This window comes from Dermacentor albipictus, chromosome 5 (genome assembly GCF_038994185.2).
Source record: "Dermacentor albipictus isolate Rhodes 1998 colony chromosome 5, USDA_Dalb.pri_finalv2, whole genome shotgun sequence".
Classification (NCBI taxonomy): Eukaryota; Metazoa; Arthropoda; class Arachnida; order Ixodida; family Ixodidae; genus Dermacentor; species Dermacentor albipictus.
In genome coordinates this window covers 158,373,042-158,388,863 of record NC_091825.1, presented here as the reverse complement: position 1 = coordinate 158,388,863, position 15,822 = coordinate 158,373,042, and the positions used below count along the sequence as shown (strand labels likewise).

At 43.4% G+C, this 15,822-nt stretch overlaps 1 protein-coding gene and 1 long non-coding RNA gene across 12 annotated transcripts in view; one reads left to right on the top strand and one right to left on the bottom strand.

Moving 5' to 3' along the window:
* Positions 1 to 15,657, top strand: part of LOC135916639 (MFS-type transporter SLC18B1-like) — an 82,289-nt gene extending 66,632 nt beyond the window's left edge. For all 6 annotated transcript variants that reach the window (XM_065450057.2, XM_070539215.1, XM_065450058.2 and 3 more), the window contains 7 exons: positions 1,364 to 1,518; positions 1,614 to 1,712; positions 1,849 to 1,937; positions 3,739 to 3,834; positions 12,920 to 12,994; positions 14,743 to 14,836; positions 15,518 to 15,657. In XM_065450057.2, coding sequence (XP_065306129.2) covers positions 1,364 to 1,518; positions 1,614 to 1,712; positions 1,849 to 1,937; positions 3,739 to 3,834; positions 12,920 to 12,994; positions 14,743 to 14,836; positions 15,518 to 15,649 — 740 coding nt within the window. In that variant the 3' untranslated portion in view covers positions 15,650 to 15,657. The remainder of the gene's footprint in view (positions 1 to 1,363; positions 1,519 to 1,613; positions 1,713 to 1,848; positions 1,938 to 3,738; positions 3,835 to 12,919; positions 12,995 to 14,742; positions 14,837 to 15,517) is intronic.
* Positions 1 to 15,822, bottom strand: part of LOC135916647 (uncharacterized) — a 465,480-nt gene that overhangs the window by 263,821 nt on the left and 185,837 nt on the right. For 4 of the 6 annotated variants that reach the window (XR_011514684.1, XR_011514681.1, XR_010569009.1 and 1 more), the window contains one exon: positions 4,072 to 4,126. This is a non-coding gene — a long non-coding RNA (uncharacterized lncRNA). Of the gene's footprint in view, positions 1 to 53; positions 137 to 4,071; positions 4,127 to 15,822 lie in introns of all 6 variants that reach the window. The other 2 variants (XR_011514685.1, XR_011514682.1) reach the window with 1 other exon arrangement.

Sequence of the window (15,822 nt, the reverse complement as noted above, 5' to 3'; positions counted from 1 at the left end):
ACAATTGCTGACGGCAGTCGAATAAGAACGTAAATCACAGGTAAAGATCTCACTTAGGACTGGTGTGGTAGTGGCTTCCCACTTGCTGTCGCCTCATTGGCTATAGTCTTGGTGCATGCAGTGTATGACGGTATCTCTGTGTGGATAACGATAGAACCACCAAAGCTTCAGTCAATCATTAACAATTCCTGTGCGCCGAGTGGCTTCTAACTGAAAGATTGAAATTCACTGTTGATTGTATGCGAGTTTGAACAATAATCGCAGTTTCATTGAGAGCGAAGCATAATATTTTTGTCCCCTCTAACCGCGTTCCTGCTTTGCGGCTCTGAACGTCTTTTGGCTTAGCAGTCCACGTAATGGTATAACGACAGCTACATAGTTTTCTTAGTGGAAGAGACATACTTCACTTTGTGAAGTGTCGTGCAGTATTTTAATGTAGCGTTTCCTTACGAGCTGTTATATTATTGTCCGTTAGTTCAAATGATATATAATCCTTCTGACGCGCGAAATAGATGGGAATCAGCAATTAGTAGGCATTGGTAGTAGGCTTAGCACTAGCAGGTAGGAAAATGGCTCTGTGAGGTACCTCCAGAATTGCAGCCCCTTAACAAAAGAGCACTAAAATTTTAAAACCGCAATATCTAAACAAAGTAACCAATTCAAATCAACAATATTCCACGCCCACGTAAACCTGCTGGCTTTTGCTTATGCATGCGAAAATGCATAATCTCCTTCGAGCAACAGCATCAAAACAAAATATGCGTAAATTGCGTGGTATCACTACTCACCTATCACATGGATACCGCATGTACATACGTAATTAAATGCATGAGGGTGAGTGGAGCGCACTATAGAGGGTATCCTAACTATCATGCACCAAGATTTAAAAATATGCAAATGCCGCATAGCTGGACAGAACCCCGGTAATGTTGTTTGCCGTCGCTTAGAGAAACTCAGAGCATTTTTTTTCATTCTCCCTAGTTACATAATTAGTCTCAATTAATTAACCATCTTCTAAAACATAACTATAAGAAAAGTGTCAATGAGAAAATTCTAGAGCAACATGAAAACCTCCCGTTACAGCTTCCTGGTCCTGAATGCATGCTGCATAAAAATGTTTTTACGAGCATGACAGAAGCCCGCGAATACAATCAAAGACACACCAAGTATAAATGCGCGGTTATCCAGCACACCACGGTTATTAAAGCCTATCAAACCGATAAAAACAGTAGAAAACACATTGAAGCTCTAAGATGTGGATCCTCCAAGCTCGGGCCTCGGGCCCCATTCCCTTAGTTGCATGAAACAACTCAAGCAAGTGAAACGGAAGCTCTGTTGTAATTGCTTAAATCTAAAATTTCAGGTTCTTTCGCTCAGGCGCACGATCCCAAAGAAGTCACAATAAATTATTCAAAGCTGCTGTGGGACCCAATGTTCATAGCTGGTCTGGGTTGCATGGTGCTTTGCTGGGGTCAAATGGGATTCAATGAACCAACGCTGGAGCCCAGCCTTCGGGAGGTTAGTCCCCATTCTCACGTAGACATGATAGTGGGCTAAATGGAGTGGTTGTTATTGTCTAAACATGTCTGATATATATTTTTTCTTATTTCTAGTTTGATCTCAGCAGTACTGAAATCGGCGCCGTCTACACAATTCAGTTCGGTAGCTCGGCAATTGGCAGCATTATTGCTGCAGTCTTTGCGCACTTCAAGGTTTGTAGCCATAGAAGTTGTCCTTTCCGTAGGCATGTACGCAGTTGAGAATGTGTCGGTAATTAAGTTTGTCGATGAAACTACCAATAAAGTTTGAATGACACGCCAGCCTATACTACAAGATGGTTTCTTGCAGGGTGAAGCACTGTTCGCGCTCCTTGGTCTCGTATTGTCTTTCGCAGCATTCCTAATTGTTGGACCAGCTCCATTCATTCCCGCTGATCGGTAAGGCCAACACAACTATTCTGCATTTATTTTTCAAAAAAACGGTGCAATGCGGTGCGGCTGATCAGCAGCGGATTTCAGGACGCAAAAAAAGTTACTGTGGCGCTGCAGGAGAAAACTAAACACACCAAAAGGCAGTGAAATGATTTGATAAATGTGCTAAGTGTACGCGAGCATCTGGCTCTGGACGCCTGAAGTGGATAACGTTTGGAATTTTGGCAGCTACGCTTGTCGCGACGTTTGGTCGGCGTCTGGCTTTAGTTGGTTAAATGATACGATGCTGCCACCCCAGACAGACAGAGAGCAAGGCGTTTCTGCAGCAATAATACCTGGCGGGCTCTGTGCGAACTGTGGAATAACACCTGAGGGTCTTTAACGTGCGTCCAAAGCGCGGTACACGACGGCGTTGTTGCACTGCACATAATCGGAACGCGGCCGCAACGGTCAATGATAGAACCCACGGCTCAGCACGAGAACGCAATAGCCACTGGTCAAGCACGGTACGTCAAGCCCCACCGCTTAGGATATTGGTCGGCCTGATAACGAGATGATCGCCGCTGTGATTCCTAACCGCGGCCGGCGCTTTTCTAAGTGGAGTACAATGAGCATGAGCACTGGAGCTTTCGTCTTTGTCGAGGGTTCTGCTCACGGCGCTCAGTTTCTGAAGTGGATCAATGAACTTATTTGTGGCGTCGGATAACTCATCGTGTCTGGTGACTTGGCGAGTCACAACCGGGAAGCCATACCTGAATTCGTCTAGTGTGAATTGCGGTTCTTACAGCCCAGCCATTTGTAGCAGTTGGACAATCCGAGTGTGAATTAGGAAGTGGCCCTTGATATGATGAAAGCACACCGTGGAACTTCTTGCTGAGGTTGATGGAGAGAGAGAGAGAGAGAGAAAGCAAGGACAGGAAAGAGCATCCGGTTTGCTACCCTACACTGGGGGTGGGGGAAAGGAAATAGAAAGAGGAAAAGCGGAGAAAGTGAGCACTGAGTGCGTGTGGGCGGGATACTATGCACAGGGACATGGAATTTGTTGACAAATGAACCATGTTGTCTCATTCGGTAGTTTAGGACGTGATTAGCGTAATGTATACATCTCATGTCACTTAATTTCATCATTGTTCGGCCTGCATCTTGGTGATGTCCTCTCAATCCTCAATCTCAATACTGATAGCCTACTCGGCTGTTGGGGTAGGTTAGCAGGATTGCTTTACTTTGCTTTGCTTTTTGTTGCTTTGCTTGCAGCTGCTGCGGCTGCTACTGCAGAAGTGGCACTCATTTAGGATTCGGGATTGACCTTTTTTTCAGTCAGTCCTGCCTACGGTGACACCCTATACCCTCTAACTGTAAACATGTGTATACATCACTGCTGTGGAACAGGCATTCATATAAAAAAAAATAAACTCAGTATTCGTGCGCCCATTGTCGCTAGTTGCAGAAGACGTTAAGTAAGAATCATATTGGCTACTGTGCCAATTACATTGTTAAAATTATAAGCATGCAAGTGCAGTAAAGTTCAAAGTCTTGCGGAACACAAGGCCTGAAAAAAAGCTGAATATCTGCGCAGCCTCACAACGCAGCCTAGTATTCGCATTTGCAGTCTCTAATATAGTATACCTGAACAACATTTTGATTTTCAGTTTTACTGATTAGTGTTACACGTTGCTCGGAAATTGAACATTTTCTGAGCTCCCTAGGTCCATAAACGTTTGTGGTTGACTGTACTTCTCGTGCATTGTTAAACACATTTAAATTGAAGCCTTTCCCCACTTCATAGATGAAACGCATCATTTTTCAGGACCCTAACCATGGTCTACATCTCCCAGATATTCATGGGCGTCGGCATTTCTTCCCTCTACATCTGCGGTTTCTGTCATTCACTGACCGTTACGCTGTGAGTACCACATCGGTAGTGCGTAGTAAAGCGACCAAGACATAAATATTTGCAAGTATTTCATTTACGCAACACCACCATTTTGATGTGTACGACCCGCAACTTTTTGTGTTACTAAATTTGGATACGAACTTAATTGACACGGCCATCATGTGCCTGGAGTAAAGTAACCCTAAAAATATCCTTTACGTCATATCGACACCTATAAACGAAAGAAAGGAAGAACCTTGCACTTACCTGTTCTACCGAAAAAAGTAGCTTGAAAATTGTCTTCAGTGGTCAGTTATATAACCTGCGGAAAAAGACATTGCAGAAGCAGTTTGAATAGTGATATCACACAAAATGTATGCATGTAAACCGTAATATAGTCATGTCAAATTGTTAAAGTTATTACCTTATAAATATCTAATAGTTAATTGTAGAATAGTTATCCATTCAAAGTTAGGTGTTTTAATTTATTGAAAAGTCTTGCAAAAGGCAAAGAAGATTATCATCAAGAAAGAAAGGACAAATAGAAGGCAGGGATCTTTAAAAAAAAGTGTCTGGTTGGCTGCCTTACACCGCGAGGAGGGAAAAACGGGACCAGAAACAACGGATAGAAACAGATGAAGGCAGTGAATGTCTGCACGTGCGCGGGCAGAACCACGCCGTCAAAAGCGCTCGCACAAACCAGCCGTTCTGAAAAAGCACAGAAGTACCTTCACTACTTTTCGGGCAGACGATCGGTGAAGAAGGTGTTCCATTAGTGTCTGTATGCTCAGTGGACGACCATCTAGTGCCCACAATGAATTAGACATTGCATGTCCTTATATGTGAAATTGAGGCCAGTAGCACAACAGATTATGTTCTCTTCGCAACGCCAGACATAACATGCAGGACTATCAGTAATTACAGTTAGTGATGAATAAGCCCTCAGTGAATACCGCACATGTAAGAGGCACCAGAATGCACAGACTATACTTTCGCTGCATCTCGGACTTCCGCCTGGACTGCACCGACGAGAGGCATCTCTTCTGTGTTTGTTGTGGTTGGAAGATGATAATCAAGTGAGATAGAGAGAGAGAAAGCTCTTTATTGAAAAAGCAGTGTTTAGCGGGAAGATGAGAGGCAGGATGGTTAACCAGACGGAAAAAAAATTGGTTTGCTACCCTACATTGAGGAAGGGGGCAGGGGAGGTAAGCAGATGAGAATGGAGAGAGGTGTGTCTGTAGATGTATTTCATGAAGGCGGCACAAATCGTCGTAGACTTCTTTTGGGAGACGGCATGGTAGCGTGACAACGACGACGGCTCAACGACAACAATGAGGAAGACGACGGCGCGACAATGAGGGCAGCCCGAGCAAGGCTGCATCACAACAACAGAATCACGGTAGCGTGAGGATGACATGGCGACAGTGTGACGCAACGATGGCACGACAACACCTAGGTTGCCACGTTTTCTTTTCCACTAGTTTACTACGCATAGGCCCGACGCTCCTCCGACCGTTTACTTTAAAAGAAATTCCGCGCACTATGCGAAACGGTTTAAACATAGCCGCGGTGAACCGGCAAGAGGAAACGACGCACCGACAAGAAAAGCGCAACGGGCTTCGGCGGCAAACCGAAGCCTCGCAACCGTCAGCCTAGGCGTCGGAGAAACGCGTTCAGCGCCACTGGCGACCACCGCTTCTAGACCGTCAGACGCCCCAATGCGGTCGTGCCACAGCACGTGCGTCTCAATGAAGTGCGAGACGAACGCGCTCCACTACTGGATTCGGCGAGTGCACGTGCCCTTCCCGCCTTTGCATCCGCGAAGAGATCCCGGCCGTGAACCTCTGTGAGAACGCGCGAAGGACCAAAGAAAAGCTATTCGCTTTAATCAAGTCCAACAATTTTTCTGAGGCATACTAAGCACTAAACGTAAACGGTCTAGATTTTTAGCGAGCCTGCACCAGGCTAAGTTTCTTTCACACGAAGCGAGCACGATAATAGTATATCGCGTCGTCGAGGTTGAAGCAGGCCACAACTTTCGCAGTAATGGAGCTTGATTGCCTTCGCTTTCGTTACAATCTTGGTAGAACCGACATCAGGAATCCGTGTCAATATAAAAGCAACAAAGGACATGCCAGGGCAAATTACGGAAGACACAATGCGTCAGAAAAGATTTTGAAACTATGTAAACACGCCGGTGTCAAAATGAGCCGGCAAATGACGACATCAGATATTAAAGAACTCTCTGATCAAGCGTTACATTTGAAGAAAGAAAGATAGGCAGCATGTTACACTCCTGCAACACGTAAAGGCGAAAGCCTGCTGCATATGTGGTAATGCTATAAGTTATCTGATCGGAGGGGTCAGACTTCTTGCAAGACATGAGCTGCAGTGTGGAGCAAACGTAATGCTTTGTAGACCAATTTCCTCAACGACACATGCGAGCACCTAATCCAGTGTCTAAAGGATATTTCGTTCTTTCTTTCTTTCCATCTTGTTCGTTTCATTCCTTCACTCCGTACTTATTTCGTTCTTTCTTTCGAATTCGTTCTTTATTTTTTTTTCGCTTCTTCTTTCATTAAGACATTGCATCTTTGTTTTTGCTTACGGGGGTATGAGCCATTCCTGGGGAAGTATTCTGTAATGGTCCACCTAGTGGACGGTCCATTTCGACCGTATCTGATTGGCTAGGGCCGCTCGTCTCCTCCTCGCTCGGACAGCTGCATCCGATCAGCAGTGAATGCACCCCCCCCCCCCCCTGATGTTCATGCTTCCTTTGTTTCCTTCCTTCGTTCTTTTTTCTTTGGTATCTTCATTCATATTCAGCCCTTGCATCTTTGCCTGCTTATGGGCGTATGAGCCGTTCCAGATTGTTAGTTTTTTCGTGTTTGAGCCATTACTGATAACGTTATTTTTTGTAGCACTCATCAACTTTTTATAAACCAAAGCCACTCGACTTGATTATGACGTTTATTGAACCACTCGTCTAGACGACACTTTTTTCGGATATGAGCTATTGCAACGAGCCACTTAAGGCTTTCGCCTTAATAAAGGCAGCCATACTGATGCATCGGGAGGAGGAGGAATAAACGTTTATTGTGTGAAAGAGCGTGAAAACTTTCTTCGCCCTGGGTGGCAGGCTCTCTCAGTCCAGTAAGCCATTGGCCAATACCGCGGCCCGGGCCCCGTCCACCCGACTTCACTAATTCTCCAAGCCCTGCGCCGTTAGCAATGCCTCCCACTTTCCTTCAATGGTGTGTAGTGTTTCTGAAGCTTCGCTTTAATTGTTTTTACTCCTTGTGTGGGCACACTAACACCATTCGTTGGAGGATGTCTGGCACATGGCAATATCAGCCTTGGTATGAGAATTTGGTGGGGTGCATTCCGTGCACAATAATTCCACGAACATAAGTAATCGTTTGTAGTCTGCGGAGGGTGGCTGCCTCTACCTTGTATAATTTTGGATGTGGTAGTGGATATTGTCTTCTTTCCAGTCTATAGTGTTCCAATACTAGGGCGTAAATGATGGGAATGTCCTCCACCGTCGTCGCTCTCCGGAACCCGTGCGGCAGGAAACGCCGGCTCGTGTGCCCTCGGGTGACAGCATGTGCTGCTTCGTTTCCTGCCAGGTGTTCGTGGCCTGGGGCCCATGCGACGTGGGTATCGGGGAGTTGTTGGCGTCTTGTTATTTGCTTTAGAAATCGAAGCCCAACCGTCAACTATTCGAAACAATTGGCGAGGTGTACAAAGGCGGAGCAGCGCCATTGCTAACAGCAGCGAATTGTTTCAATGAAAAACATGGCACCAAGCTTGGTAGCTAACGTCGAGGTAGCTGGGCCTAGCGTTGTCGCGGTGCTGGCGGCGGCTGTGGCTGCCAGCGGATCAGTATGCGAGAGCGCCGGTTATCAGTATGGCCACGGTGGTGGCTTTTATTAAGGCCACTTCGGACCTGTGGTCATGGCAAAAGTCCGGAAAATCCAACGGCGAAGGTTTTTTGCGTCCGAAAGTTCAGGCGTTCTTATAGATTGATTCTATGGGGCACGTGGTGGTGACGCGAAAGCGTCCAAATTTTCGGGCATGTCCGAACATCGGGCGTCCGGAAAATCAGTTGTTCATGGTGTTTGAATGTTAAAAATCGATTTGTATAGTAGAGTAGTTGCATAACCCTACTGAAAACACTACATTGCCGTGAAAACGCGAGAATGCCGCATTTTTGCGTAGTTGGCACAAACAACACTTTAAATGAAGTGAGCGCAGGCAAGTGGAATGGCATCGAAATGGCGCAAATGGCGCAGTTGGAACAGCACTGCATAATAGAGGGCGATTCGAAATCACCTAATGCTTAACTTCCTGGTATAGCGTAAAACTATTGCAATCTGTTTTTATTCCAAATCCGCCATTAGCCCTTCATCCTACTACCAGTTGCGGCCGCGCGTGCGACAGCCGCTTGCTAGAAGGGCCGAAATGTCCATGTTATAAGCGCGAAAATTACGAGAAACTGTGCGGGAGGCGCCGTCCTGTGGTGTGCGGAATCTGAACGGCTATATTCTTTTTCGGAGAACGAATCCGCTCACTTTGCACACACGCTGAAGCCGTTCTGGGGCAGCGTGGCGCAATTTTGGTCAATTTTCAGTGGTTGGCGCAGTCTGGCACAGGAAGTTTGAAGTTTGAAGTTTATTGAATACTTGGTGCAGATACAAAAATATTGATATTTAGTACAGAACAAAGTCCCATAGTGCAAACACTGTAGGGGTCCCTTTTATAATGTTAAAAAAAACTAATACTACTTGACAGCAAAAAGGCAGCGAGGAAAAAAAATACGAAAATGCAAATACAAATGCAAATACATAATGATGCAAAAGAATAATACAATGGAAAATATAAAACCGTAGGGATAAGGCTTAAGCAGAAGTAAGAAACGAGGCAAACAGTATTAGAAACGACAGAACTGAAGTTGTGTTTTAAAAGACATATTCAATAAACGGAGCTATAGGTTAAACTTGAGATTGCGAAGCTGATGTTTGAATGATGATATAGAAAAGGCACATTTAATGTTAAAAGGCAATGAATTCCAAAGTTTGATTAAAACAAATGCTACTCTCTGTGAACCATAGTTAGTTCGTACCTTAGGGAGTATAAAATTGTTATTGGAGGAAAAGCGCGTAATATTTGAGTTAGTAAGGTGTCGGATAAGAACAAATTTGAGAAGGCTATGGTCTTTAACTGCTTGGTAAGCAAATGTGTAGACATTAAATTTGGTTAGATTGTCAATATTCAGTATGTGCAGTTCCCGGTACAGATCAGTGACATGTGAACGTCGGTTGCTCCAGGTGAGAATGCGAATGGCTTGATTCTGTACATGTTGGAGGGAAGAAAGGTGGCAATGATATGTTTGACCCCAGGAAGCAATACAATAATTTAGATGACTGTGAATGAATGCATAGTATAAGGTGACCAAAGTAGTCAAGTCAAAGTAACATCTAGCTTTTAGTAATACCCTAATATCATAGGAAGTTTTCCGCTGTAGCTCATTAATATGCAAATTAAATTTTAAGCGGGAATCAAGTTTGATACCAAGGAAGGAACATTGATCTGATAGATGAATAGGATGTGTGTTTATAAAGAGGGACATAACTTGCGCGTTATTTATTGACCTGGAATAGAAAATTAAGAACTTACTTTTCGAGGGATTTATCACAAGCTTATTTTTAGCACACCATGTGCTAACGTTAGTAAGTTCAGCGTTAAGGGTTGTTGAAATGTTGCTTAGAGAATTACTCGAACATAAGAGTCGTGTCGTCAGCATATAAGATGCATTCTGATAATGCGGTTAGACACTGTGGAAGGTCATTAATGTATAGTAAAAATAAAAGCGGGCCTAGTATTGAGCCTAGCGGAATGCCGATGTTAATAATTTTTTTAGTGGAATAAATGCCGGAGATGGATACTAATTGCTCACGATCAGATAAGTAACTACGGAAAAGATTGAGAGAGTTGCCAATAATGCCATAAGACGCAAGTTTAGAAAAACGAATGTCATTATCTAGTGTATCAAAAGCTTTAGTAAAATCTAGAAAAAGAGAACCAACGATGTTACCATTGTCAATTTCTATTTTACATTTTTCTGTGAAGTAAATGAGGGCTAGGTTAGTCGAATACCCATGTCTAACCCCAAATTGTTTCGGATGAAGTAGGTTAAATTTCGTCAGGTAGCTAGGCAGGCGAACATGTATTATTTTTTCAATTACTTTGCTAAGAAAGGGGAAAACTGATATCGGCCTATAATTAGAAATTAAGCATCTATAACCTTTTTTAAATACCTGGATAACCCCACTCATCTTTAACTCATGGGTAAATGCGCCGGTTTCAAAAATTAGATTGATTATGTAGGTGAGCACAGCCGCAATATGATCAACAATCATTTTCACGTGGTTAGCAGAAATATTATCGATACCTGCGCTAGAGGACTTTCTACTAATAATTGTTCTTCTTACCTCATCTGGGGTAACAGGAAAAAGAAAAAATGAGTGACCGCAATGATCAAGTTCGTCATGCGTACTGGCTGGAACGGGTATGGGAGAGGAGTAGTCGTCACTAAATAAATTGGTGATATCTAGTGGGTTAGATATAACAGATCCTTCATGATTATTGCTGGCTATGGGCGGGTTAATGGTTTTATTGAGAAAGGAATTGATCAAGCGCCGTGGTTTTTAATATCTGAACCAGTACAATTAATTTCGTTTTGATAATAGCGCTTTTTGGCATTCTTCATTAGAGTGTTAAGTGTGTTGCAATATTGCTTGTAACGGTCAAGTAGATGCACATTAAATGGCTGTCTTTTTTTTATATTGGTTATCTTTCTTGCGCAGGTTATTAAGTTATACTTCTGTTAACCATGTGTTTCTAGGGGAAGAATAACGTTTATGGCACTGTACACATGTTGTCGATGAAGATACGCAATTGGATATGGTAGAAATGAAAGCGGTGTATGCTGATTCAGCATTATTCATTGAAGTGACACAAGACCAATCGGAATTAGATACCATTTCTGTGAATTTGTCGCGATCAAACTTCTTTTTAACAAAGCTTTGCATTGAATTCAAGCTTTGCTTGAATTCATTGCAATTCGATGCAAATGCAAATTCAAGCTTTGCTTGAATTTGCATTTGTATCGGAAATGCGCTGTTGGCGCAGGAATCCCACCCCTGTAAGACACACTGCTGGCAATATATTACACCTGCTAAATTAAGATGAAAATGAAGGTATTTCTCGGTGAAACTCAAAAAGTTCCGGGCGGCAGAATGTGACATCTCTAAATAATAGCTTTTCTGTCTTTGAGGCATGAATCATTACGTTCTTACTTGACCAGGTTAAGCGCTGGTTCGTATATTTTCAAACGAAAGGAGTACTAGCAATCAGACTTGTGCAAATATTCATTTTGTTTTTATATTCGCTCGAATAATATGCAATTCGATATTCGCTTCGGCTTGAATTTTGGTATTCGAAGCTTTCGAAGGTCTCGAAACGAGCGCATATACCCCTCGTTCGGTAGCCGGCAGCATCTCTTGGTGCCCATATGTCCTTAATTACGCATGTCAAGTATAAAAAAAAAGCTTGAGTTAGACGACGCGCACTGGCACCGAATCAACGTTTGTGGAAACATGTGAACTACCTTTTAATGAGCTTCTAAGACTTTAAAGGGTGTTTTTTGCAATTACACCATGCATAAAGTTAGAAAACCGTCAATGCAGATCAAACAAAAGCACCATACAGTATATTAATTTTAGCTTACCTAGAAGTTGTTAACAATGTTGTAAAAGGCGCAGAGCTTTGAACATTTTGGATAAATTCATGTTTCACTTTGAGAGATAATATTATTAGCTGAAAATGGTGTGTAGTATCTCCCCTGTCGGTAATAAGTTGTTTTGGTGTTATTCAGTGTCCAAGGAATCAATGTGGTGCAAGGTTGTTTTCAGACAGATAACGCACATTTTTTTCTTCTATGCGCTTTCCTTGTTGCATGCGCTCATGCGAGTATATCGATTTTTGATGCTGTAGTTTAACAAAAAGAGAGAGCGTGATGAAATGAAGAAAGTAAGAAAAAAATCACCGATGATTACGATACTCTCTAATGCGAAATTTGAGCTCAGCTCTATACGCGTTTTCATTTCGCGATATATTGGTTGGCGTGGACTATCTGTCTCGTACGACACATTGAAAATGGAGCGATGTTGCGATTGCCTCGCTAAACAGGAGATCGCGAGAGGCAGCGCCTGGGTGACACGGGGGCACGATTCACAGCAGCTGCCGCACACAGGCCTCAGCTCATGCAGCGCTTTGTTTCCTTATACGCTACCGGCGGACGCACTCGACACGTGCCTTCGGTGGAGAGATGACGGCGCGCTACTCTGGCGCCATCCCGTAGCGGTCGTCGCCGCAGAGCCCGTCTTGCATGGCACTACGCTTCTCACGTTTTCGCCAACCCTCCTCCTCCACTTTCCACCTAATGGTTTTGCCGCACCCTCCTCAACTGCTTTCCTCCTTGTGCACTTTTCGCTACCGCCGTCTTTCATCCCCCGCTGCGCTCCAGGTTCACGCGTTCATCCTGCATGGTGCTCGTTTACTACGCCGACGGATGACGCCGACGCGAAGCGCAAGAAAGGGCGCTTAAGAAGTGCGCTTTAAACGAGACGCACTTCCTATACTGCACTAATCTGTAGGTAACGTTCAACATGCATTGAAGTTACGTAGTCTATAGTCTCATTATAAGTTACGTAGTCCGTAGAGCCACTGAGAGTGTCCAAGAGCATGATAAGGTGAAAAGTAGAACTGACTAAAACCTAACCATAATGTACGCCCTATTTAGTACTTAAGATGGGTGATAACTCCGTTTCAATGCACAGTTACCATTCTCGTTTGGATAAGTAACTTCCTATCTCATTTGGAACAAATATTTTCGGGAAACGTGACAGTAAGATTACAAAAAAAAACAAGCATTCGAAAGTTTGAGAGGCACACACAGGCCCTTTGTTTAAAAGATCGAAGAAATGTCATATGGTGAGATTCAGTAATTGTTGTTTACTATTTTTAAATAGATACGTTATGTTCCTTGCAGAGAACGTGGCTATCCAGATACCGTTCGAACTACGGGCTTTGTGTCGAGTGTGTCGCACACGTGTCTTTTCCTGGGGTGAGTCATCCTTTGACTGACAAACAGCAAGGCTCTACGAGACACTTGAAAAACAGTTATACTTACGGTGCTGCGCCAATATTAGGAAAGTGCATCCAACCGCAAATAACGGTGGACATTTTTTCCATTAAATTTGCGGAGTAGTGTAATGTGAAATGAACTGACAGAATGACTTGACACTAACCTGATGCCGTCAATGCATTAATACAGCCGCAAGAAAAGCGCGCGGGCACCCGAATCCCGTAAAACGTCAGGTTCATTGGCGACTACTGACACTAAGCAAGAAGAGTGTCTGCAGAGTACTGACAGGAAAGGCGGTCGTTTTCTGGGCTTGACACAAGGCCCTAACCCTAACGCAGTGTGGAGATTATGCTTAAGATTGAAAATTAACAAGAATTGCCTGCGTTGCTGTTGCCTTTTCTGCACAGTGGAAGCTGATTAGAATCTGTGATGCGGACCAGTATTCACTAAACGCGTGATGTAAGTGTAATGTAAATGTAGCTGAAAAAATAGTGATATTATTATACTTGTACATATAATGATTGAGTCCGCAATGAACAGTGCAACAGATGAGACGAAAATGAAAGGTACTATAGTTACGCTCAGTGTTATGTGTCTGTATTCGTACGCGTATGTTGCTTGGAACTTTAGTGCACAACATTAAGTTCCTAACAAGTATTTTTATTTTGTTGCCAACAGTAATGTGTACATAGGATGTTCTTTTTTTTAAACGGGGCCACATTTTAAAAAGCCACCTTTGGCAGCTAGTACAATTCTAGCCCTTGGAACTAACTACTAGGTGAAGCGGGCATGATTTCCGCGAGCAATAGAGCGGGTAATTGACTGCTTAACGAATGTTCCCTAATATAGCGTTAGTTTTTACTAATTACGTTACAGCAGTTATTGCAATTTACGAGTTATAGCTAGTGAGTCGATATGCCAATTTCAAGTCGGTATGCCTCGACTTGAAATTAATTCTAAGGATGGCACCGGTTTCGAGATTCGCGCTATCAAACTGGCTCTACAAATGCGCTTTAAAAATGCGTTTGTGTGTGTGTGTGTGTGTGTGTGTGTGTGTGTGTGTGTGTGTGTGTGTGTGTGTGTGTGTGTGTGTGTGTGTGTGTGTGTGTGTGTGTGTGAGAGAGAGAGAGAGAGAGAGAGCAGGCTGTGCCTGGCCTCACTGGTGAAGTTGTAATCATTTTTGTGCCAATCATTACAGCCCCACAACCCTCAGTAATAATTGGCTGTGTCAACGATCACAGTGGGTTGGGACAATTCTTGGCCGCTTCCTTTTACAAGGGATGCCAATAGGCGCCATCAGCATCATGGAGCCTGAATGGTTGCTGAGCAGTGATTTACAATGTGCAAGCACATAAATGAAAAAAGAATAATAGGGAAAGAATCCGTTTATTTTTTACTTTTAAAGAAATGTTTACTCCACTTGTGCAAGGTATACGAGAATAATGTCTGGCGCCGTTTGTCAACTGCAGCTGCGTTTTGAGGAGACCGGTTAGAACTATACAATGGCGCATCAAGACGGCTTTTTATTATCATTATTGCTTGCACACTTTGCTACCCTGTTGTCACCTTCCCCCTCTCCCCCTCCCCCCAAAAATAGGTACAACCAATTTCTCGCGAATTCGGTGCTGAGCAGGAAAGTTAACAAGTAGCACACCTAACAATAACTTTAAAAAGAATGACTGAGTGTTGAATACTTTTTAACGCTACATATGTTTCCTCCCTTTCAGAGGCCTCATCATGCCCCCAGTAGCGGGGTATTTAGTCGATGCATTCAACTACGGCTCTGCGACTTTAGTTATGGCTGCTCTCCTCGCAGCTTGGGTAAGCCTTCCTGTGCGTCTATCAGAAAAACCGAAATCCCGAAGTTACGGCCTCTGTCCGACTAATAGACACGTACTCATTCAAGCACCAAGCAAGTTCGAAGCATTTTGCTGAACATATCGCGGGCGTTGGAACACACAAAAGAAACGTCAAAACAAGCGCTTGCCGTATATCCGAAATATCTGAACGCAGTCACTTCTGGCTGCATTGTTTTTGAATGTAATGCATAGCTCAGGCACCAAAACGCCAGTTACAGAAGTATTCTTCATTCGTCTACATAACCTCTTTCGACGTCATTAAAGACAGTTCTGCCGCGTTCTGGTAGTTCCGAAATGTTATGCGAAAAATATCCCATAAACCATACCCACACCGGCGAAAAAGAAATATAATAAACAAGCACGTAAACACTCCGTAAACTTACGAAATATTTAATATTTTTTAACTTGTCTCTAATCCTGCAACATTGCGGTAACTAACTTCCTTATGGTGCACGCATCAGCCTTCACATTTCTATTTATTTTGTTGCTTGACTAAGCTTGCCTCGGACAGTAGTCTTTAATTCACTACATGACGCTAAAATGCATGCTATTGCTTTCCAGCGCACGAAAAACTTGCCATCGCTACTGCACTTTCATTACTGCTGTCACTCGCCCTAATTCAATTTTCTTTAACCATTCGCAGATTCCGGTCATGCTCGCCGTGTGGGTGTCCAAGGCTTTCTGTTCCTTTAGAACAGCAAAGCTAAGCCTGACAGATCCAAAGAAACAATGCACAATTCAGAATAATAATAATAACTATGCTTCGAAGAATTAAAGGGTGTTAATAACATTCTGCCTGTTTTCTGCGCAACCTTGTTTAAAGCAGTCGTTTCATTTTTATAAACGAATCAAACGTTTCTTTAGCACATTGTGAGTCTCCAATGACACACTCCAATGAAAGTCTGTTAAACGTTGGAAAAGTCAATGAGCATGTAACGTAAGTAATTC